This window comes from Aricia agestis, chromosome 7 (genome assembly GCF_905147365.1).
Source record: "Aricia agestis chromosome 7, ilAriAges1.1, whole genome shotgun sequence".
Taxonomy (NCBI): domain Eukaryota; kingdom Metazoa; phylum Arthropoda; class Insecta; order Lepidoptera; family Lycaenidae; genus Aricia; species Aricia agestis.
In genome coordinates this window covers 8,033,358-8,057,678 of record NC_056412.1, presented here as the reverse complement: position 1 = coordinate 8,057,678, position 24,321 = coordinate 8,033,358, and the positions used below count along the sequence as shown (strand labels likewise).

The window sequence follows — 24,321 nt, the reverse complement described above, 5'->3', positions numbered from 1 at the left end:
CTATTTTAACAATCAATATTTTTTATTATTGTAAGCCATTAATAAGTTCCCAATAATAATTATTACATATTAAATTCTAATATTACACTTACATGATGCACATTCGTGAAGAGCAGGTGTTCCCAACCTTTTCTTTGTCAGGGACCACATTATCGTTTTTCTTGTTAACAGGAACCACTTTGAAGCCACAATAAAAATTAACTGTAACGATATTGAATCTTAAAATTTAATAAAAATACAATAAGAAATAAAAAGGAATCTTTACGAGGTCGGCTACCCGACTAATATTCATTCGCGTACCGAATGTTGGCTCCGGCGGAACACTGATTAAAAACCAATGTGTAGATATTAGATATTATTATTATTATATTAGAAAAAATGCTTGTTTATTTTATATGATTGTATGATGCAGAGAGTGTAATAAATAAAACAAAACTTCATGACAATATTCTAATAAATTTAATAACAGACTTAAATACAATCTTGCAACATTCATTTGGTTTGGTACTATCGAACACACCACGCGGCCAACTATAACAATAAATACATTGCTTTACATTGGAATTACAACTACGCTAATCGGAATAAAAAAATATATAAATACAGTAATGACACAAACTGACTCGAAGCATGCGAAAACTAATACAACACTACATACCATTTGTTAAAAAACTACCTACCAGCCCTGTTTATACAACTTAATCAATTTTAACGAAATAACACGTAACAATTAATCGTTTTAAACAATGTAAAATATCACTAAAGAGGATGTTACAGGTTAATATCACTACTTTAATCCATTCGCGATCTACGACAGAAATCATTTCACGATTAAATCGACTTGGTAACTTACATATACACAGCTAGTGCGCCATTCGAAATTGCACAGTCAAATAATTGTGAAAATTATGCTACATTCATATTTGCAAAAAAAAAATACATAATATTATCACGTTTATATTTACATGTTACATTGGGATTTTTATTTTATTAGGAATAAAATGGGAACTCGATTTTGTGGCAGTAAAGTTTAAAATCCTCTTTTTATCTAGGAAAGAGTAGTAAATCAGCATAGTACGATGACAAAGGAGACAGCAATATAATATACAGGGTGTAACAAAAATATGTGATAATACTTTAGGGTGTGTTCGTGTTCCTTGTAGAAAGTTCACTGTGAAAGTAGCAGCGTTGAAAGACCAACATTTTTTTTTCACTTTTGTATGGGGAAACTCGTGACGCTCGGGCCCTTGCCCATACAAAAGTGAAAAAAAATTTTCGTCTACAAGAAACACGTACACACCCTGAAGTATTATCACTTATTTTCGTTAGACACTGTAGTGAAGTTATAACCAAATATTGATAGAATTTGTGTGACTGTACAACTTCGAATGTAATTGTCTTTCTCAATGCATACCACTATCAAATACATTTTAGTTTGAGTAAAATAACACATTATCTCATATTTATATATTTTATTTGCAAATTATTTGACCTATTATTTTTCCTGAATACTGTAACTCTAATTTTAGTCACATCAGGCATAATTTTAGTGTTATTATAAGACTACCTAAACTCATATGATTATATGTATATTTGAAAATGTTAAACATAATAGATGTGTTTTTTAATGGCGTATTTTCAAAAGGAATATTTTATTCAATAATTTTTGTACGCAGACTTTTAATCGAAAAAAATCTACAATTTAATACATTCATTTCAAATCTTTGGTTGGTATTTTCGTATGTTTGCAATATTTTAAAGGGAATGATGACACCAAAAACATTGCAAGTATTCTTTTAGTCAATCCCTTACCAATTAGGAAATTTAAAAAAATCAAATTGAGTACTTTTCTCATTAAAGTCGGTATAAATTGTCATGAGCGCCCAAGAAAATGATAAATTATAAAAGTGAAGAATAAAATTTCTATTTAATACGATTTAAACTAACAGAAAGTGTAAGTAGTCATTGACATAACATTGTACAAATCATTAGTATGTGCAATGTGCATATCTTAAGTTTACGCATCTTTTCGCAAAACGTAAATGCAGTCGAGCACATACAAAGCACATGTAAGTACAAAAATGAGCTTAAACGTCTTGAAGAAAAAATATTTTAAAATATATCGGTCAATGACTTATAGAATGCTACACTACACTCCATTCAGAAACCATTTATCGAGCGTATTACCACACCTCCAAAAATTATAGCTGTATTTAAAACTTGGTTGTGGTTTATTTTCACATAATTTAGTTACGATATAGACCTAACCAGCCTATTCGCATTAGGAAGTCAGTGAATCATACGTGCAAGTGTCAAAGCGACAATTTAAATGGGTAATATATGCTCAAAACTTAAATCGCGCATTATTTCCTATCGCACTCAAAGGAGATGTAGCCCGCTGCAGTTTGTCGTATTGTGCCGTCTGTGATGCAATGCATGCGTTGTTCGGGTGTCACCTTTGACTTATAAGCATGATTAACTCCCTCTTAAGGCGAAAGGGCTGAGTATGAAGGCTAGGGACGTGAACTGAGCTCGTTCAGCTATCCGTTAGACTAGAGTCGTCGTCCGGAGACCATCACCACATGTGCGTCTCACGGATCTCGCTGATGATCTGCCCGGCTCGCTGGAGAGCCTGAAAATATATTCCACATTAATAATAACTCCCACACCGGTTTCGGTGACGGCGGCCGGTTTCATTGAAACCAGGCCAGTTACGCAGGAGTAATTTTATAGTGCCCAAGTGTGTGCGCAGTACACAAGAGCACTCTCTATTCCCTTTTTCTTCTCATAACCCAGTGGGACGGAAGACCGACACGACTGGCGAGAGATCAGGCGCAGGACCGACTTTTTACATGCCCATCCGACGCATGGATCATCTTACTTGTCAGACAATCAGGTGATCAGCCTGCATTGTCCTAACCAAACAGCAAAATCGGTTCAGTGGTTGAAACGTGAAAAGGTAACAGACAGACAGACCTCCGCATTTATAATATAAGTATGGAATATGGATTATTTCCAACCTACCTTAAGCATGTCGGCAGCTTCCTTTCTCCTCTGAGCGATATGTTCAGATTCATTGAGCATACTCTCAGCCTGGTCCGACTTATACAGATGGGTCACCAGTTCCGATTGTAGATTGTCCTTTACGTAATTAACTAGGAAATGCATCACAGCCTTTGGCACTGAGTCTTGGATAGATTTCCTCACGATGTAGAAGTACGATTTGATCAATCTCTCTGTAACAATGTCGATTCGAGTTAATTTCATTGAAGGAGTTGCTCTAAGCTATCTTCACATAAGCTATGTGCATTGTCCACACTATGCCCTTTCATCTTCAATTTTCGTCATCTTCTTTCATTCAACTTTCGTTTTGGCGCAATCAATAATTGAATGCGTCAACGAACGCAACGCCAACTGTCATTTTTAATAACAAAGCGAAAGTTTAGGATACGGTCAGACTTAGAGGGCATGCCTCACGTTCGCTGTTGACTGCGCTATAACGCATGCCCTTGACGAACAGAAAAAGGCACAGTGTGGACAAAACTATTAGGTACTAATAAACGACCCGTAACCTCTTACTAATAAAAGTCTACGTTATATATACCGATATTGTAATATAGTAGGTACAGTACATATACCTCTAGGCCTTGTCTCATAAGCTAATTTTCAACGTATCAGACAAGAAAAAACCTTACGTTGGTATACATAGAGGATTTTATTAGCAAGGGAATATTTATATAGACAACAGAAAATTAGTGATATCTATACATCGACGCGTGCTGAGTTGACAATGATAGAGTAATGTTTAGTAAGTTTAGAGTTATATCACCTATACATTTATGCCAACGACGATATCAGTCTCAAAGTAATACAGAGATGAAATAGCTCTAAGCCGAATATACATGAGATTACTATAAGACAGGGTTTCTCAAAGTGGGATACGCGAACCCCTAGGGCAGGCGTCACCAATTAGTTTTTCTCGGGGTCCGTTTTAAGACATGAAATGACCTTCGCGGTCTACACATTTTATATAAAAAATTATTAAACAAAGGTATTTTTTAGATATCTATGAGAAAAAGTAACCATTTTTTTGTTGCTAATTATCCCTCTGAAGTTTGGAGTGAAATATTGGTGCAAGCTATAGATATTGACATTAAATCCTGGAGATGTTGAAGTCCTAAGATGAACGAAGATCATCTTCGAACATGCTCGGTCCGCACACAAGGGGCGGCGGTCCGGATGCGGACTGCGGTCCGCAATTTGGTGACACCTGCCCTAGGGGTTCGCCATTCGACGGCAGGGGGTTCGCGACAAGATTTACGTAATGGTGGCAACAGGAGTCATTATTAGATATATGTACGTAAATGAAACTCTTCAAGCTGATTTCAAAAGGTATCCTTTGATAGATTTTTGGACAGCTAGACAGGCAGAGTATTTCGAACTCTCACGCAAAGCGGTGAATTCCCCTTCCTAAAGGGGAGGGGGAGGGGGGATTTCAATATATTTTAAGTTAGGCTGCCTTCACATTACGTCGCAATCAGTGCGGCGCTGCAGCCGCACTGATTGCGACGTAATGTTAAGGCGCTCTAAGGGGTTCGCTGTCACCTGGAAATTTAATAGTGGTTCGTGGAGCCGAAAGTTTGAGAAACCCTGCTATAAGACATAAAGCCGCGCACGCGTTCATACTTTTAAAATCATAGTAAAGAGTCTAGCTATTGAGAAGAGAATGCTTAAGTTAACTCTATTACGTCATGCAATATCCAAGGTGGATACTGGATATTATCTTATTAACAGAATATTTGCAAAGCTTATACTTAAGCGCGTATGTTTCTCAATTCTTAAAAAAGACACTTGACATACGCATATCATCTCATACACACGTTTTCCGTGTTTGATTTCCTAATGTGAAATTTCGATTTGGAATTCCGTGAGACTAGCGCAAACGTGCGTTTTATTCACGCGCGAACGCGCCGCGCCGGCTTGCACTTGAAACGTAGGTACGTGCGGAATACATTGCGTTCGGAAAAAGCGAACGTGTGCGCCAGTGAATGTATTTTTTACTGATTCCATGCATTAGAATTTCTGAATACGGAAAAGAAATTCGGAAATCGAATACGGAAAATGTGTGTATGCGGCCAGCCTTATTCACCACGCTGTGTAAATATTTAAATTAGTAAAGGGGAAATATACAACACTTATAAAATTAACCATAATAAATTTTCCATTTCACAATATTATTTTTCAACATTATTTAATTATTATATAGAGTATAATATAGTGTAATTAACATTTTCAATATAATATCATTACATTAGATTAGTTACGCGCAGACATAATTACGAAAATAACACTTGTTATTAACATATTACAAAGTAAATACATTATTTCCAAAGAAAGAAGCAGCGATATATTAAAACAATGTAATTAAAACATAACTTTCCGCGCGGCTCGTTTTAGTATAGAAGTCGCTGCCGCACTACTCGCGACTTAAGGTGAAGGCAGCCTTATATTGTTGCGTTTTTTTATAAACTTTTAAATAATATAAATATGAGGTTGAGCTCCACCCAAAGGTCTTCGGGCAATTTCAGTCTTTTTTTTGGAAATATCAGACCACTAAAAACGACGATCGCCGAAACAAAGTAAGCAGGCGGCGCACAACTCTAAGATCGCTCAGTAAGGCTGCGTTTCCACTGAAGCGGAGCGGAGCTTAGCGGTGCCGAATTGACCAATCACCATGCTCGAAATCTTCGCTCCGCTTCGCTGTCATTCCGCTGGAATAGCACGATTGGTCAATTCGGGCACCGCTAAGCTCCGCTCCGCTTCAGTGGAAACGCAGCCTAAAACTGGAGAGGGCAATCGGTGCAACTGAATAGCAAACAATGAAGTACAATAGCTTTCAAGAACGTGACAATACAAAATATATAAATATAAATAAAATCTACCAATAACCCAAGATAATAAAGTTGTGTGTGCCTGCCTGCTTGTGTGTATAAAAGCAGCAAGCTGTAAAGCACATGATGACAGGTGGCCGGAAACCTAACAGTGAGATGATCAAGCGTTATGCTTCTATCTCTTTTCCTCACCGACTAAGTCTCCCATTCCGTTCAATTGCATCATATCGATGCCTTTCGTTTTAGACATGTTTGTGTCGACGTCGCTCCGTCCACCTAACATCACAGAACAACGGAAAGTGTTTATGAGGACATTATACAGTTAGTAAAATGAATGCATCTAATGAAACAAAAACATATTTTAATACGATCGTTTCATGTAAAAGGGGAGCTGATATTTATAAAGAAAACTTGTTGACAAAAAATAACGAAACTAGAGTGGACAATAGGTAAAGTAAAACCACGTTGCCAATGGTCTTCGGCAGTGTACTAGGTTTTTAATTAAGAATGCTACCCAATTTTGATTATTAGCAGTCCATATTCTCTGTCAAAAATAAAAAATACTAGTGAAAGAATTACTTGGATACGTTAATTAATTAGTTTCCGATTTATAAGCAAAACAAGGTGTAACTGTACGACGCGGGCGCCCGGTTACGGTGTGACGTCATATCACAATTGTGCCGCGCGGGCCCCATACAATAAACGTGTTTTTTTGGCTTTTTTAGCTCTTTATCAATAACGGCAACCTCATTGATAAAGAGGCCTTAATTATATGTGTACTTTAAAAATTAATAATAATATTAAAATAAAATAAAAATTTAAGGGCTCCATACAAAATTGTGATTCCATTCCATTGTCCATTAAAAAACAAACATCGACACTCCCTTACAAAACATACTCAAACAATGCGTATTAAAGCTATACCAATCCACTGTTTAACTATTTTATGACTGAGAGGCGAATATACTATTTGATGCTACATTATTTCTTTTTTGCGTTTTTAATTCCGTAAGTAGCTCGAGCACCATACGTTGATTGTTAAAGCTTCTAAACTATTTTTATATAGCCGAGTAGGATATACTCTCACCAATAACATCACAGTCGTGTTGCTCCCTCTCGGAGAGCTTACGGGAGGTCTGCATGGGCACTTCGGGCAGAAGGTTGACAGGTTTCTGCGGAGTCATCACTTTGTTCTCTGGGGTGCCGTTCATCTGGAATGTTAAAAGCCATTAATTCATTATGTTTGTTCGAACGTAGCACGTGAACTGCTAATGGAATTGTAGATGTGAGTGGATGAACCTGATAACTATTAACTAACATTCTATAACATAAGGACAATAATTATTACTAATTTTTCCTTTTTATCTTGAACAAACCTTGTGACTTACCAACTTCGTCATCTGGCTATATTAAATACACATTTTTTTAGAATAATTTTCCCGGCCCTAAATATTGGCATTTTTATTTTGCATAAATTGAGGTTATAAATGCATGAAAAGCCTTTTTTTTCGATAATCGTCTTTTTAACTCGCTAGGCATGGTTTCTTATTCTAACCTCTATAAGAAATTCAGTTCTTTTGCGACGGATCAAAACAATCGAAATAAGGGCCCGTACCACGAAACGGTTTTGAGACTCAAACAATCGTACGAGAATGTTGCGTCCTACTCTAGCAAACGTGAAATGACGTTGTTAGAGCAGGACGCGGCATTCTCGTCCGATTGTTAGAGTCTCAAAACGGTTTCGTAGTAGGCCTACAGAACCATCATAAATAAATATTCTTTCTAAAGGCACAAAATAAGTCTGTATAGTGTATATTACCTGTGGCGACCCAGAGCGGGCGTCGATGTGGTTCGCTTGCGGCGGCGAGCGGTCGTGGCCGTCTGTTATAGCGGGAACGTGCTGAAAAACATCGCAATAGTTTACACCAAAGACTGAACGAAAAGCTCAGTCCTAATTCATTAATGTCTGTTTAATTCATTAAAGCTGTAAGTGAAGTGGCTAAATAACTTATTATTGAAAATAATTTGCAATAAAAAAATGTGGATTTCATGTGACTTACAAAGTTAGCCAGATTTTTTTTTATTATGAAGTAGGTAAATTACAAGGTTTGTGCAAATTCTAAGGAAATAAGTAATAGTTATATGTTATATAATGTTAGTTAGCAATTTCATCCACTTACATCTTAAATTGTTAATAATAATTGATAAAATATTTTTTTCCCATCGTTCTTCGGGCAAACGAAATAGAATGCATGATGTTTAGGCAAATGATGAAAAACTTACACGACTTAATATTTACACAAGCAATTAGTGGTGGCGTCTACTGTAACATTAGTTTTGGTTGAAAAAGAGCCCACAATGATATTCGTTTACACATAATGTTGCTTATGAAATCTAAGACGAAATGAGTATTGTTCCATGTATCGTTTACCTTATTATAGTTCTCCCACAAACTAGCTAACAATACAAACGTGGACCCTCTTTCGCCCATTTGCCGTAGGAACAACTACAAACAATATTTTGAACGTCAACAGTTCATCATACTTAAGTTTCTAGTAAATCTATACTAAAACGATAGTAAGATCGATTCTAAAATATTTCTTACTTGAGTAATTTTTCATCTTTAGCTTATAAATTAATAGTGTTAGAGGTTACTAGTTTAGTCTTATCCCAAATGGCAAATCTCGTATTTATTTTAAGAACTTTCGACTTTCATGAATGAAACTTGAATAATAAATGGCTCATCTTGATATTTTCATATCATGATAAAAAATATTTTTAGATTGATGAGAATGCAACAGGCTACTTGACCTATATTCAATTTCATTGAACAAATGCATATTTCTAGAACTTGGCCTAGGAAACCGTATTTCACCCTTATCATCAAATAAAAGCTTATGATTGATAAATAAAGTCGATTTGAAAATACGATTTTATGAAAATAGGATTTGTACTGACGAAAACGCTTTTGGCGTACTTCCGATTCGGATGTGACGTCATCAGACTCCTAATTTAGTATCTTTTATTTACCGCGCTCGTTATATGCAAGTTTATTTGTACATAAATAATAAGAATAAGCCTAGAAAGATTTCTAAAATATATTTTCTTGAATAATTCAAATAAAACATCAGTTTTATATATTATCTCCATTTATTGTAGACGGGAAATGAAATGGCCAAAACTTTTCTCCAAAAGTTTTCAACATTACAAATGATTTATAATCTCTTATTTAATTATTTTATAATTTTTGGGCACTTTTAGACTCGTACATTTAGCACATAAAAACATGTTCAGTAAAAAGAGTTTAAAATACAAAACGTATGACGTCACACTATGGCGGACAGTGTTTTCGGCGCCATTTATAAGGCATATTATTTTTCAATCAACATTTTTATGGGTTTCTACTGTGTAAAATATTAAAATATTAGTTTTTTTTTTGTGAAAATGAATGATTAAGAAGCGATTAGCATGAAGAAAAAAATTAGGTCAAGTAGCCTACTGTGTTGTAAGATTATATTTTAACATAATCCACCAACTGATTTAATTTTAAACTTTGGTCATTCCTTCAATAGGACGCCCTAAGCGTATAGAAGGATATGGAATATTCAAAACGATCATGTTGATAATAAACGCGACAATATTATTTTAAGTTGACAGCCCCGTATGTAAGTTGGCAACATTGTTTTTTTCCGCTCTCTGCTCTGTGCCATCTGTAAAAGTACATGTTCCAAAATACGTTTGTTATATTTTTTACGGCTTCTTACAGACGAACAGCACTTGCCAACGGCAGCCGTCAACTATCGACAGCTGCCGTCGACTGCCGTTGACGCGTGCCGTCGACTACCGCCGACGCGTGTCGTTCACAAGAGCCATTCGTCTGTAAGCGCTCTAAGTCGTTCGATTTATTTCCACAATCCACCTACATAATATCAACAAATCAAATTTTATAATTATTATACGGAGCACTTTAGTAAGTTGACAGAGCCTCAAGATTTTAGCGGTGGCTCCAAGTGCACTAGACGACAGTTTAGTAGGTCAGTGTTGTTAGTCGATATAGAAAATGTATTGTGTACTTTGATCATGTTGTGTACCGGGCTGGGCTGCAGCGGGTGCGGCGAGGGTGTCGGTCGGTCGGAGCCCTTTAGCAGCCCCGACACTAGCGCCGCCTCGCGGTGAAAGTCCGGGTGCTTCGTGTTGATGTACGCCAGCTCGATCGCAACTAGGTTCTCCACCTGACGACGAAAACGTACGTTATTTCAAAACTAGATGACCCGGTAAACTTCGTACCACTAGAAGGCTAGTATAAACCTCTGGACGTCCACGAATATTTGAAGGCTAAAATCAGCAAAATCGGTTCAGCTGTTCTCGAATTTTAGAGTGACTAAATAACGAAATTGGAACTCTTGTTAATGCCTATTAGTTCCTGTCGGAATGAAGACACTAGACGCTAAGCCGTATGCGAATAGGAAAGTTATCGATGTTTTGTATTACATTAGAAAAGCAACTTGACGGAGGACAAATCATTGTATAGCTTATACATTCTGTAATAAGGATCTTCCAAGATTTTTTTTAATAGGGAATTCCCGCGCACTGTAATGTGCTAAAGGATATTGGCTACATTAACGCCGGCTCATTCCGCATGACGCATGCGTAGAGGAACGACATGTATGCTTTCTTTTGGCGCGAATGAAATGGAAATACGAGGTTGTGATTTTTAAAATTGCCTCAATTAGAACCATGCCTTTGGAATGTTAATGCCTAAATGTAGCCAACGCGCAATGTTAATGCATAAGGCGACGCGCAGTTCGACATAAAGTTAACGTTAACGCTAACGCAGGTGGAGCAGGAGCATTACTAATAAATAATAATCTATCGTAGCTTAAAAAAAGTAGTAAAATAAAATACCATGGCGTTGGTGGCGGGCAGGCGCGTGCGCAGCAGCTGCGTGACGACGTCGACGATGCGCTGGTGCAGGCGCGGGAACCGCAGCATCTCCTGCTGCACCTCCGTGCCGCAGTGCTGCACGATGCGCTGCATCTCCTCGTGCACCTGACAAAAAGATATTGCAGGCGACGGTAACGTTCTGCCACGTATTTTTAACAGACTTCAAAAAAGGAGGTTATCAATTCGACCCGTATGTAGGTAATATTTCCACAACTGTTTATATATGTATGTTTTTACGTTTGTGTTCGCATATCTCCTGAACTACGAGTCCGATTTAAGTGATTCTTTTATTCATGTACGGTACTATAGGTATTGTTCAACTTATGGAATACTGCAAGTTTAATCAAATTTTTTTTTTTGTCAGTTTTATCTTTTTAGTATTTTAATGTATCTATTATATTACTATAACTTTATTATTACTTAATAAACTATTAAACTTAGAATTTCAACACTGTGCCACAATCATTCTGTGCTTCATTGCTTACGATTTTAGATTGTATTTATTTTTCAGGCATCAGTTTGGCGATTTGGTAGAATTATGGTTAAGTACTATCAGAGAAGTTGATTCCTATGCAAATCGGGGACCTAAGTAGTTTGGTCGCGTTACGTCAAACCCAGCTGACAGATCACAATTAACATTGAATTGACATATTCGACCAAATAACGTTGGTATGTCAATTGCATAGGAATCAACTTCCTCGATGGTACATTACTGGTCAATCAGTGGTGCATTTGTAACTTGTAATACAATAAAACTCGACATTTAACATTTTCGTTTTTAGTTCTGTATTTTTCCCTACCCTCATATTGACTGGACTTATTTACCAATTCAACACATCGTAAAGATGGGTCCTCTAATCTTCTGATCTGTCGCTTGACAAGCAGCTCGAAGGAGACTTCGGGCACAAACAGCGCGGGCCGGGGCCCCGTCGCGTTCCTGATGGCAGTCAGTATGTCCATGCGCGTCAAACCTACAAATATCAAACAATTAGACGAGGAACTATAATAACAAAAAAGTTAGAAACTTTATTTAATAACGTTTATTACTCATAAGCTGACCGGTGAATACACATTTGTCAGCACCGCATAGTACACGAAATGCGGCGCGTATAGTGCGGACGAATGTTTCACATACTTTCATACAACGAATTCTAATATGCATCGCGTACGGCACGAGCTTGCTGATAAATGTGCGATCACCTTTACTAATAAGAATTTATAACAATAGACTATACAATGTTTCTCCTTGTCTATATGTTGGAAAAGCCACTTGACGGAGGACAAGAGGATGCTATAGTTTACATTCGTTTATGAATTTAAAATTACAATGTCTCGACTCACCAACAAGAGGATGTATGGAGTCCAGAGTTCTGCCAAATGTTTCATGGAAAATATAACAAATTCGCGCGCCGCCGCACAGTTCCGTGGTCTCTATGTTTCTCGCTGTTCCCTCTATAGTAGAACAGTAGGCGCTGGCGAATTTCGTGATAATTTGTAGTAGAGTTTGTGATTTATCCGACACATCTTCTCCGTACGAGCTGAGCAACGATTGGAACTGTGATATCATGACATTAACGCGCACCTGCAATTATTTACAACCATTTAGTGATGCAATTACGACTATTACGATACGAATTCTACATCGAAGTATGCTATATTCTTGAGATAATAATAAATTATGACATGAAACCAATACACACTGTCTAGTTTTTTTCACTACAAGTGTAATATTTATGAGATTGCGAAAAGAATATACTACATCTCTATTTAAAATCAATTACTTAATATATTTTTAATTATATAGGATTGGGAAAAAACTTTCTATATTATTATTTGTTACCTTTAGTTCCGGTAAGCAGTCTCGTATATGGTGCATGAGGAGTCTGTTTAGTGTCTTGGCCAGATAGGGTGTACCGTTGCGCGTCGCTATGGTCGGGTACCGCCGTTGAAGGTACGTCGCCTCGGCTTTTAGCGAGTCCTTCAATAAAAAAATAAAAATCTATTAATACGATGTTTAGCCTGCAAATATTTCTATCAGCTTTTTAATACTCTACAATAGATCTTATGATATTTGAACCATTTATCCACCACCAGCCACCAGTATAGCTTAAATAACCTCCTTCTTTTTGGAAGTCGGTTAAGAGGATACACCAGGGGCGAGAGAAATTGAAAATAGGTATTTCAAAATGTATTGCTGTCTCACCAATCTCAAGTCTCCCACCGGAGAGCGCGATAAAGACAACACGACAAAAGTTCTAATAAAAGAACAGAAAATCTACGATTCGTTATCCGCTGATTCCTTCTCCAAAACTTAATCGATTTAAGTACTTTTTTCATTAAGAATTAAAGCAAGGCTTGAGCTGTGTTCCTATGTTTTATTTTTTTTGTATATTTTAGCCAGTTTTGTTTTCTGGATGTTTGAACACAGAGGAAAATCTGGCCCTTTTTTGGGTTTTTGGACGTTCTTATCTTTTTTATTAATAAAATTATGAAAAAAAAAAGAAAACATAGGGACATGCTAATAGTGGCCATAGACATTCAGGAAAAAAATCATAACTCTACCGGCATCCAGGGAGGAAACAGGGGACAGCGTTTGTATGGAAAAACGGCGGTGTGGAATCCTCTTAAAGATACCCTTACTCACATTGAATATATTTTTTATTGTGATGACATACAACATACCTGATATAATATTTTATTTATCTTTTACTAATTCTATTAATAATGTCTTTCATAGCAAAATACATTTTGGAGTTTATTATACATTACAATAATATGATAGGGGAAAATGAATAACATAAAAGATGTTATTGCACTCTTGAACACTATGACGATTCGCTTTATTGTTGTCCTACATATTAAATACAGGCATTCTACTATTACTGGTTTAAGCCAGCATTGACTGATAATATATTGTCATTAACTCAAAATCATTCAACAATACTTTAGTTACCTATTCAGCAATATGGTGCAAACTTTGTAGTACCTACATATTATACTTTTATTAATAAGAAACACTAAGTTCAGTCACTGTATCAAAGATAGTGATAAGTGATGCTAACAATAGTGGTGTAATGACTCATTTGCAATGTAACATAAGATAGTGTGACCACTAAACCACAACATAGAGCTTGTTTTTGTACTCTTATTACCGAGTCATGAAAAAATACAGTTAATATACTGATTTGATTTCTTCACACCAAGTAGGTTGATAGAATATTATTAGTTGCTTTATCTTCAGATTAAAGTAACAGTGTTTATCATCTCTAAGATTCAGTTTTTTTATATTTAAGAGTCAACTGTTTTATAATAGATCTATCAGAGAAATATAATTACCTCAATAGATTTGTTATCTATGATGTCTTGCTGTGATCTGTTGACGACACCAATGATACCCAATTTCACGGGAATAACACGTCCACACAAAATATCGATCGCATCCGTGCCTGAAAAAGGGACCTACACATTAAGAAAAAAAAAAGTGTAACTGAACTCTTTCAAAATAATCATAATAACTAAGAAATATTGCCAATTTATACATCTTTAGGGTTCCATACCCATCTTTAGGGTAAAAAAGGGACCTTATTACTAGGACTTTGATGTCTGTTCCTCTGCCTGTTTCCCCTATAACAACAAATACAAAAAACAAAATAAAATGAATATTTAAGGGGGCATATCCAATTTTTTTATCAAAATTATAAAATATAAACCTACAAATAAAAAAACTAAGGTAACTCCCATACTTCAATCGTTTTGAATTTGGTTCTCTAGGTTCTTTTCACACACTAAAATAATATGGCAAGCTAGAAGAGAAACACTACATTCAAATTGACAAAATAAAGCCGTTGACAATCATTGTCATCACTTCTATAATTACACAAAATTCTTGCATGTATTCGGGACTCTTTTTGCTTAAAGTATGCATGTATTTGGGTCGCATTTTGTAGAATCGGAACAAATTTTTTGACACAGTTACTGTTCCTTAGTTCTTACTTCTTATTATTCGTAGAATATAACCCTATTATGTTGATATTTAATTAGTCCACAAAAAATAGTCTTCACATGGTCTACTTCTTTTCTGTGATAATTTTTTCAAATCGGACCAGTAGTTCCTGAGATTAGCGCGTTCAAACAAAAAAACTCTCAACTTTGTAATATTATATAAGTATAGATTAAGTTCACTACAATGAATTTCTTCCATACCCAACATTGCATAATAAGATTTAATACAAAATTAAAATATTCATTCAATTTAATAAAACTGAGGTTAACAAACTCATTAAAACTCAACTTAAAATTAAGAAATAAACGTGCTGCCAAACTAATAATATCTGAAACTTAAAAAAAGGCATTTTTAATGAGATACCTCTTACTATAAATAAATAAAATAGTTTTAGAATTCATAACAATGTATTATATCAACACAGGAAACAATGTATATGTCGTAGGATGATTTGATAAATCGGATTGTCGCGAAAATTCTAGGGCTTCGCGAAAACACGGATAATTAGACTATGGTGATTACATATTTTTTCAACCTTACTGACAAAAGGTCGTGTTTTCGCGAAAACGCGAGTCGCCTTAGGGGGATATTAGATTATCATATATATTGGATCCGAGATCATTGAGTCAATGATATTGGATAATGTAATATAGACATATGATTCATTTCTTCCTTGATCATAGATTTTTGACATTTGCTGGGAGATTGGATCCAATACGGTCATAGAAATAGGTGTTGCCAGTTATTTAATATAAAAAAGAGTCTTTTAATTTCTTGTTCGTTAATATGTTTCAAATAATGTAATGTAATTATTTTTCTAATTATATACTTGGATAATCTTGCTGAAATAACAAAAAACAAGCCATATTAAAAAGGACGATGTCTTTTGACAAATCGAATTCTCTGAGATCTAGTAACCCTGACGTCAATACCTGTCAGCGTTAGCGCTCTCCATTGGCTATTGAAACCACATATGACGTAAAATTGGATCAATGAAAAATGATAATGTAATATGCAGATATGATCAAATGATCATATATATATTGGATTCTATACAGGGTGTAACAAAAATAAGTGATAATACTTTAGGGTGTGTACATGTTCCTTGTAGAGAGTTCACTGTGAAAGTAGGAGCGCTGAAAGACCAAAAATTTTTTTCACTTTTGTATTGGGGAACTCATGACGTTCGGGCCCTTGCCCATACAAAAGTGAAAAAAAAAATTCGTCTTTCAGAGATGCTACTTTCACAGTGAACTCTATACAAGGAGCACGTACACACCATAAAGTATTATCACTTATTTTTGTTACACACTGTATATGATCATAGAAATGATCATATATAAATGACTAGCTGTTGCCCGCGACTTCGTCCGCGTGGACTTCAGTTTATAGCGCGCGATGTCAACAAAATTGGTGTCAAAAGCTTTTATTAAAAAACCCTGGTACCCCTTAAATCAATACAGCTGTGCAGTATGCACACAATAAGTACTTCATTTTTGTATATTAAACTTTATATTTTATGCCAAATTTTAAAGCTTATTTAGCCCCCCAATTACATAACTTTACCCATAAACTATTTATCATTGATAGGTTTAGCCCCAATTTCACCAACGTCTGTTAGTGTTAACAGCTTGTTAAAATGTCCTGTCTTCTCTTTCATTCATATGAAAAACGAAACAGCTAACGTGATACTAATTCGAGCATTAACTTTAACAGTCGTTGGTGAAATTTGGTCTTAAGGTTACGTCACTGCCTGCACAGATAAAGTACTGAGTTATTTAATACCGTAGAATAGATATAACAATCGAAAAAAATGTAAGATACCACCTCTTATAGAATGACTTTTGAGCAAGCGTCAGCGCGATGTAGAAGACGCACGGGGCCATCTATTATGAATTTTTTGAACAAATTTACGACCCTTACAACCCTTTTTTCAAGTAAAAAAGTAGCCTATGTCCTTTCTCAGGCTTTAGACTATCTGTATACAAAATTTAATTACAATCGGTTCGGTAGTTTTGGCGTATGGCGTGAAAGCGAAACTGACAGACAGACAGACAGACAGAGATACTTTCGCATTTATAATATTAGTATAGATTATGTGCACACTGCACAGCTGTTTTTGGGTATTTTGATTAATTAAGGGCCGCACTACACCGGAATGGCAGCGGCGAGGCGAGCACTTTCAGCGCTGCCATTCCGGTGTAGCGCGCTGCGCGGCCCTAAGAGGGGTACCACTTACCAGGGTTTTAAAAAGTTTTTAAATTTGACACAAATTTTGTTGACACCGCGCGCTATAAACTAAAGTCCACGCGGACGAAGTCGCGGGCAACAGCTAGTTATGAATAAAAACAATAATATATAATAAAGTAGGTATGATTAGTTCTGTTACAATAATGAAGTAAAAAATAAAGCGCCATCTGTTTTCATATATTAGAATTAAAATGTTGATTGCATTGATATATTTTCTGGATGGAATATAGGCCAACACGGTACACTCGAACTCCTTAGAAATGCAGTAGGAGTTCTATAAGATAGATTGATTATTATTATACCAAGTGATAATATTATTAAACATAATATTCTAACGTAATAAAAACTATAAACAAAAACATAATAACTAATAAGTATGATTAGTTCTATGTTACAATGAAGTAAAAATAAAACGCCATCTGTTGAATCGTATTAGAACTAAAATGTTCATTGCATCGATATATTTCTGGATTTTTTATAATATTATACATAAAATATATTTAAGATTTTTGAAATATTATTTTTATACACATCCAAGACCCAGGAACATTGAAAACTTTTTGTTCCGCCTGCGGGACTCGAACCCAGGACCCCCGGGATGAGCCCTGGCCACGCGCAATGCGAATTAATTTTCATCGATATTTTCATGGAAATAAGATATTTTCCCACATCAAAATGTAGCCTATGTCCTTTCTCAGACTCTAGAATAACTGTGTACAAAATTTCATTGCAATCGGTTCAGTAGTTTTGGCGTGAAAGCGAGACAGACAGACAGAGATACTTTCGCATTTATAATATTAGTATAGATAATGTAATACTTCCCTTAGTAAGATTGCGAAACAAATCGTTATTATTATCGAAAAAAATCACTGATTGGTCGGTTTAAGTGCCCCATAACAACATCTTCTCTGATTGGTTGAAGACTTGACGTTTTAAATGTCAATTTATTGTTACGCGTTGTTTTGTTTGTGGTTGTTTTTGTAAGCCAGCTAGCAGTTTTTTATATATTTTAATGTGTTTAAAATTGCAGTTAGACTTGAAAAATAGTGCGAAAAGTTATCTAAAAGTGTGTCTGTAAATACAAAATGACTGATACAAGTGAAATTAGTGCTGAAAGTTCAATAGAACCTAATTCTGAGGTTATGGTTGAGATGAGCAAAAGGTTAAATAAAAAGTAAAGTTCCTATGAAGAGGCATTGTCATTTCTTACCCTTTATAATTCTATAATAATAAGTGTAATACCTCAAAGATACATAGGAAAATATAGTAACCAATCAGAATAAGAGTTGGCCAGTAAGCAAAAATCAAGCCAATCAGCATTAAAAATGTGCAATGTTACTAAGGCAACTCGCGTTTTCCCAAAAAAAAACTAACTTTTTTTTGGAAAAATTGTAAAAGATAAACAGCATTATCTAATTATCCGTGTTTTCGCGAAATCTCTAGTTTTTTATTTTCGCGATAATTCGATTAATCAAATAATCCTACGACATATATTATATCAACACAGGAAAATAGTTGTAACACACTTAAAATATTGCAAAAATGTCTATTGACTTACCAGCATCCATGAGATCAAGCTTGGTGACCACTGCTAGAGTCCTTCTTCCATCTGGGTCCACATCTTTCGCTAGTTTGATAGCCTCACTTGTTGCCATATCAGTATTAGCAGCCGTAACTGCTAGTATTATAGAATTGGGATTTGAAATGTGCTTGACAATGAGATTTCTAATTTGATTCTCTATGTCTTCGGGTTGATCTCCAATGGGTATCTAATGACAAATTAGTAATGTTGGAATTATTTTATCAATCACATCCTGGAATGCTAATATTAAATATTACAAAAATAAAAGAACCATTATAATAAATTATACCTTTGTGATGCCTGGGAGATCTACTAGTGTAAGGTTGACAACTTTTGTGGAATAAATTTTTAGATTGATGGGCTCCGGGGATATTCCCTTGTTACTACCAGCCATTCTATCTGTTTCTCTTTCGATTTCCTTGCGAATTTCCTCGAAGTTTGAATAGATTCTTTCCTTTGTGTGCAGGAATTTGCCCCATTCTTCTAAATTTACTGTGCCTGAATTAAAGAATTTGAATAATTATTGCAAGATATACTTTAATCTTATGCATGAAACTTGAATTTTTGCAAATTTAACGAAATAGAAAATTTCTAGATAGATTTTTACAAAATAGAAAATATTAAGAACAGTCTAATTTTTTTAATAAAAAATGAATAATAATAATTAAAACAAATAGTATTCACAATTTTACTTTTAAAGCGATAAAATTATTGGGTTAATTGACTTCAATTGAACTTCACATGTTCCATTTATTGATGAGAAACATTCATGCATAATCATTACATTAACAATGGCATTGAGAGTTAACAAAGAACTTTGCAAAAAATGTAAACAAATCGTTACTGTACTTCCAGGAACTTGATCAATTTTAGTATGAATTATCATGTTGTTGTTTCATTCCTTTTTCAAAATAAATGTTTCTGACTACATGATTTATTAAATACATGTTCATTTATAATCAGTTAACTAATAATAGTTAAAAGGTTAATTTGAACTGTAATATACAAGGTTTATTGATAATATTATCAATCTAGACCTCTAATGCCTCAAGCCCCAAGTGGTCACTGGCGACCGCGCTAACAGTAGATAAGCTATTGTGTCTGGTTTTTCCACAATGGAGGTAATAATAGGAATTTGAGTACATAAAACTGTTGTAAAATCAGAGAGAATTACTATAATATGAGACTTATTAATTCATAATATGACTTAGACAGACCTTTTAATTGTTTATTAGTAAGATTAGGATCCATGCTGACTGGAGTATATAAGGCACCCACCCAGATTTAAGAACCTAAGATAATTAATATTGTTAAATTACCTTCTTCTGCAGACCTATGCTCCTTACTGTCTTTAGGGCTGTACACCAATTGCAATATGAGAGGTCGGCGAGTCACTATGCCAGGACCCCTCGGTAAGAAAGATTTACCGACGAGGCTTTCGATGACTGAACTTTTTCCGGAACTCTAAATATACAAATAAATATTTCATGTTAAAATACGAGATCCAAACGGTAAATCGATTTGCAAATGACAAGTCAAACGTCTGAAACTGGGACAAAGAACCCAGTGTCATTTTACATAACCACCCTCGTTCTTCATACAAGTAAAGGATAAAAATAAGTAATAGGCCAGTGATCATTATTTATAGAACAACAAATGCAATTACCTGACTTCCGAGTACAATAATTTGAGGTAATTGGATGGCATCGGCTCCAACAGTATTGAAGACATCTTGAAGTTTATTGATAACTGGTATTAGTGCTTCCATGACTTTCAGTTACGTTATTGAATATAGATGTATTGTGTATTTATTAATATTAAAATACGAAATTCATTCAAAATGTGAAATTACTTTTTCCATCAAAACACAAATCCAACCGACCGGCAGTTGTCAGCCATATTGATTTTATGTTTTTTTTTTTTCATTTATAGTTCCAGACTTCACCAATGAATTTTAAGGAAACAATAGACTTGTGAGTGACAAGTCACAAGGAGCTTCAGTGATGTGAATGGGCCCTTTTACACCGCAACCCATAGACTTAATAGATTATAGCATTATAGGTTTATGCCGCAACCTGATAAAAATACTCTATTTTTATTGTAATGTGAATGCCTCTCTATATTAATTCCATTATTATTTACATCGTATAAAATCGTAAACTTTTATTTTTACAATCAAAGTGTAATAAAGTGTCCAAGTTTTGGAAGAATATAATGACTCGTATTTTACGATTTTTTTAAATATTTATATCATAAATAAATACCTACCTATCTCGATACAAGATTTTTGCATGGCGATCGGCAAAAATTATACACAATGCTGCCATAAGAAAAAAACAAATTGTTAAGCTTGAGTTTTGACAGTTGACATATGACAGTAGACAGTGCATTATGTTGCAAAATGCAAAATGTCTGAAAGTTTTGTATTTCTGTAGCTTCATTTTCCTAAAAAAACTATTGTTTCCAGTAAAAATTTGAAGTGTTCTCTAATTAGAGTTTAAAAAAATCATAATTATTTTATTGTCCTTACTATAAAACACATATAAACGATAAAGTTTCCTTCAACATGTTATGTACTGAGGTGGGTAATGTTTATGTACTTTTATGAGCATTATTTGTATATAATATCTGGATATTACTAAAAATTACTTTTTCACCATACTTATCAGGCGTAAGCTTATAGTATGCGCCCGAGCTGAATATATTTTGGTAGCGGATCACCGTACGCTCGATGCGATGCCCCGCTCGACTATTACTAATTACTTCGCGATTCCCCCGCAACTTTACGTAGATTTCTTCGATTTTAATTTCTTCTTTTCATTTGCAGACTGAGCAAATTGATTCTGGACGCTACAAAACAAATTCCCAGTCTATACAGTTTGGCCCGTGGGATATATCATATGATGTCAGTTGTATTCTCCCAAGTGTGTGCTCTACTAAAGTGGTTTGTGAGAGAGATGACGACCAATTCTGCCAGTTTTGTATGTAAGTAATGTGTTTTTATTAATTATTAAAAAAAATATTGTCTAATGTTATTAAAACAGTAATACCTCGATTGTGGTAATCGCAGACACAATAGATTTTCAATTATTATGTGACAGTCAGGCGCTGCCTGGGGGAGAGATTAACCCATCAAGGGTTAATCTCAACACAACACACAGCATTAAATGTATAATAAGCCTAAATTATATTGTATTTATTTGTAGTAAACCTCTAATAATTTAATAATAATTATTTGTATTACATTTCAGATAATAATAATTATTTGTATTATATTTCAGATATTGTAAAGACTTGAGCATACCTCATTTTCCCGATATGGTGTTTCCTAAGAATGTCCTCAAACTGACACACAGTAGTGGTGGTGTGATACAGTTTAACCCTCTGGATGCACTCAAGAGGGTTTCCTGCAGAATTGACGCTATAGAAGTGTCATGTTCTGAAGCATGGCTTGAATCTCGGTAATTATTGCTATTGGAGGGTGGTCCCAGCTTCCATACATTTTTCCGCATCGTCTTTTACAATAAGAAAGAAGGATGTAGCAGCTTCTATTGCCTGTGATTTCACGATGTGCTACTGCCATAATTTTCTTTATTAAAAATGCTTTACAATAGTGAAAGCTTAACAGAGAATCTTTAAACTATTATTTTATTTCAACTTTTATTTTCCAGGCCAGGAGCAGAAAAACAAAAAAAGACATTTGATTGGACATTCTCAACAGATTATAAAGGGACACTGTCTAATAATATTGTAGTAGAGCATACTGAGGAACCAATAGACTTTGAGCTTCTAAAAAAGAAAGATCAAATTCTGTTTTACCATGATCTAACATTGTTTGAAGATGAACTTCATGATCATGGAGTATCTAAACTGTCTGTCAAAATTGTAAGTAATTTAATCTTTCATTAGGTACGCTTTTATATTATTTTTATTATCATAATAATTATTAAGTAATTTATCAGAACATGTGATTATTTTTAACCAACTTCAAATAAAGGAGGTTATCAAGTCGACGCGTATGTATGTAATATTTCCAGAACTACATAAATTTCGTACATGTTAGTCTATATCAGCATCTGAACAAATGTGCCAAATTTCAAAAGTATGTATGTATGTTTTTATGTTTGTGTTCACATATCTCTGGAACTACCATTCCGATTTCAGTAATTCATTTTTTGTTGGACTAGGTATTGTTCAACTTGAGAATAGTGCAAGTTTCATCAAATCGGTTCAGTAGTTTTGGAGATAGGGAGTTTTAATTCTCAATTATGTACAATTTTGAAGTCGGTTTTATCTTTTTAAAATACAGTTATATTATGTGTAACTAAGGCAAAATAATAATCCTGCATGAATTACTTCCTGTTGCAACTATATTAAAAATTACATTAATAAAATTGACACTGTAATATTTTCAGAGAGTGATGCCCTCCTACTGGTATATTTTACTGAGGTATTTCCTGAGAGTGGATGATGTGATGGTACGCTCACATGAAACGAGAATGTTACATAAGCTGGAGTCAAATTATGTTCTTCGGGAATTTACCGCAAAGGAAGCTAAAGCACAAGACCTAAATGTAAGTGTCCACATTTAATTATTGTCATGTAATTTTTAACACCTCCATGGTCTAGCTGCAGGGGTCACCAAATGGCGGACCACAGTCCGCATCCGGACCGCTGACACATTGTGTGCGGACCAAGCATTTTCAAAGATTATAACTTTGTTTAAAATAAATTTCGGCCTCAATGAACATCTCCTGGATTAAATTCCAATAGCTTACACCAATTTCACTCCTAACATCATTCAGAGAGATAATTAGCTACAAAAATTGACACTTTTTATATATTTTTAATGTGTGGACCATGAAGGTCATTTTATTTCTTAAAATGGACCCCGAGCGAAACTAATCGTGGTGAACCCCTGCTCTAGTGGATTAAAGTGTAAGTATTGACTGAAAATGTCACAATTTTGGTTAGGACAATGTTTGTCTGACAAAAAATATGGATATATAATTGGATTGGCATGTTAAAATATGTCAGTCCTATGCCTGATCTCTCGCCAAAATAGGCAGTTTTTACTGAATGGGCTATTAAGGTATAAAAATAAATCACAGAGACCATAGGCAACCATTTTTTTTATCAGCTAAGTAACTAACCTGTTACATGTTTTTACTTTGTTCTAGATTCCAATGACAAGAATGAAGGAAGCTGACGACGTGATTCCATTCCTACCAGTGAAAGAGCAAATAAGGGAGAAATTGGTCATATGTTAACTATAAAATTCAATAGATCTCGTAGGAGCGCTGCTCTAATGTAATTTAAATACCTATGTGTCGTCAATGATATAGACTGAAGTGTTTAAAGTATTATACGGAAATCAATGAAAGCATTTTTAATATTTTCATACTTTTTTACTATAAATCTATTTTGTACTCGTTAAGCACAAGGACGAAAAAATATTAGGTACCAATCATAAAGTTAATATACCTAGTAGAATAGAGAAACAAAGGCCTGAGCAAGAGAGATGTCACTATCGGTAACACTGTGTGGTAAAAAGAGACGTGTGATACACGACAGCAGCCTACGAATAATAAAAACTAAGGAAGAGTAACTCCGTCAAAAAAAGTGCACAAAAAGACTACAAAATGTGACCC

The 24,321-nt window shown here is 34.8% G+C and overlaps 2 protein-coding genes across 5 annotated transcripts; one reads left to right on the top strand and one right to left on the bottom strand.

Moving 5' to 3' along the window:
* Window positions 1-1,341: 1,341 nt before the first annotated feature.
* LOC121728869 (dynamin-1-like protein) lies at window positions 1,342-20,580 on the bottom strand. 4 transcript variants are annotated; one of them, XM_042117191.1, is made up of 15 exons: window positions 20,337-20,580; window positions 19,990-20,134; window positions 18,960-19,168; window positions 18,647-18,857; window positions 14,172-14,281; window positions 12,676-12,813; window positions 12,177-12,417; window positions 11,661-11,806; window positions 10,797-10,940; window positions 9,965-10,123; window positions 8,323-8,397; window positions 7,711-7,791; window positions 6,979-7,102; window positions 3,025-3,236; window positions 1,342-2,632 (listed from the first exon to the last, which is right to left on the bottom strand). In XM_042117191.1, the coding sequence occupies exons 1-15, from the start codon at window positions 20,436-20,438 to the stop codon at window positions 2,576-2,578; spliced, it is 2,154 nt and encodes a 717-aa protein (XP_041973125.1). In that variant the 5' UTR covers window positions 20,439-20,580; the 3' UTR covers window positions 1,342-2,575. The 4 variants fall into 4 exon arrangements, with proteins under 4 accessions (XP_041973125.1, XP_041973126.1, XP_041973127.1 ...); XM_042117192.1 differs by having other exon boundaries at window positions 9,983-10,123; XM_042117193.1 differs by lacking the exon at window positions 8,323-8,397.
* A 500-nt stretch (window positions 20,581-21,080) lies between these two features.
* LOC121728871 (TIP41-like protein) lies at window positions 21,081-24,048 on the top strand. The gene is made up of 6 exons (XM_042117196.1): window positions 21,081-21,251; window positions 21,498-21,655; window positions 21,952-22,131; window positions 22,342-22,555; window positions 23,086-23,244; window positions 23,851-24,048. The coding sequence occupies exons 1-6, from the start codon at window positions 21,237-21,239 to the stop codon at window positions 23,938-23,940; spliced, it is 816 nt and encodes a 271-aa protein (XP_041973130.1). The 5' UTR covers window positions 21,081-21,236; the 3' UTR covers window positions 23,941-24,048.
* The last annotated feature ends 273 nt before the right edge of the window (window positions 24,049-24,321 follow it).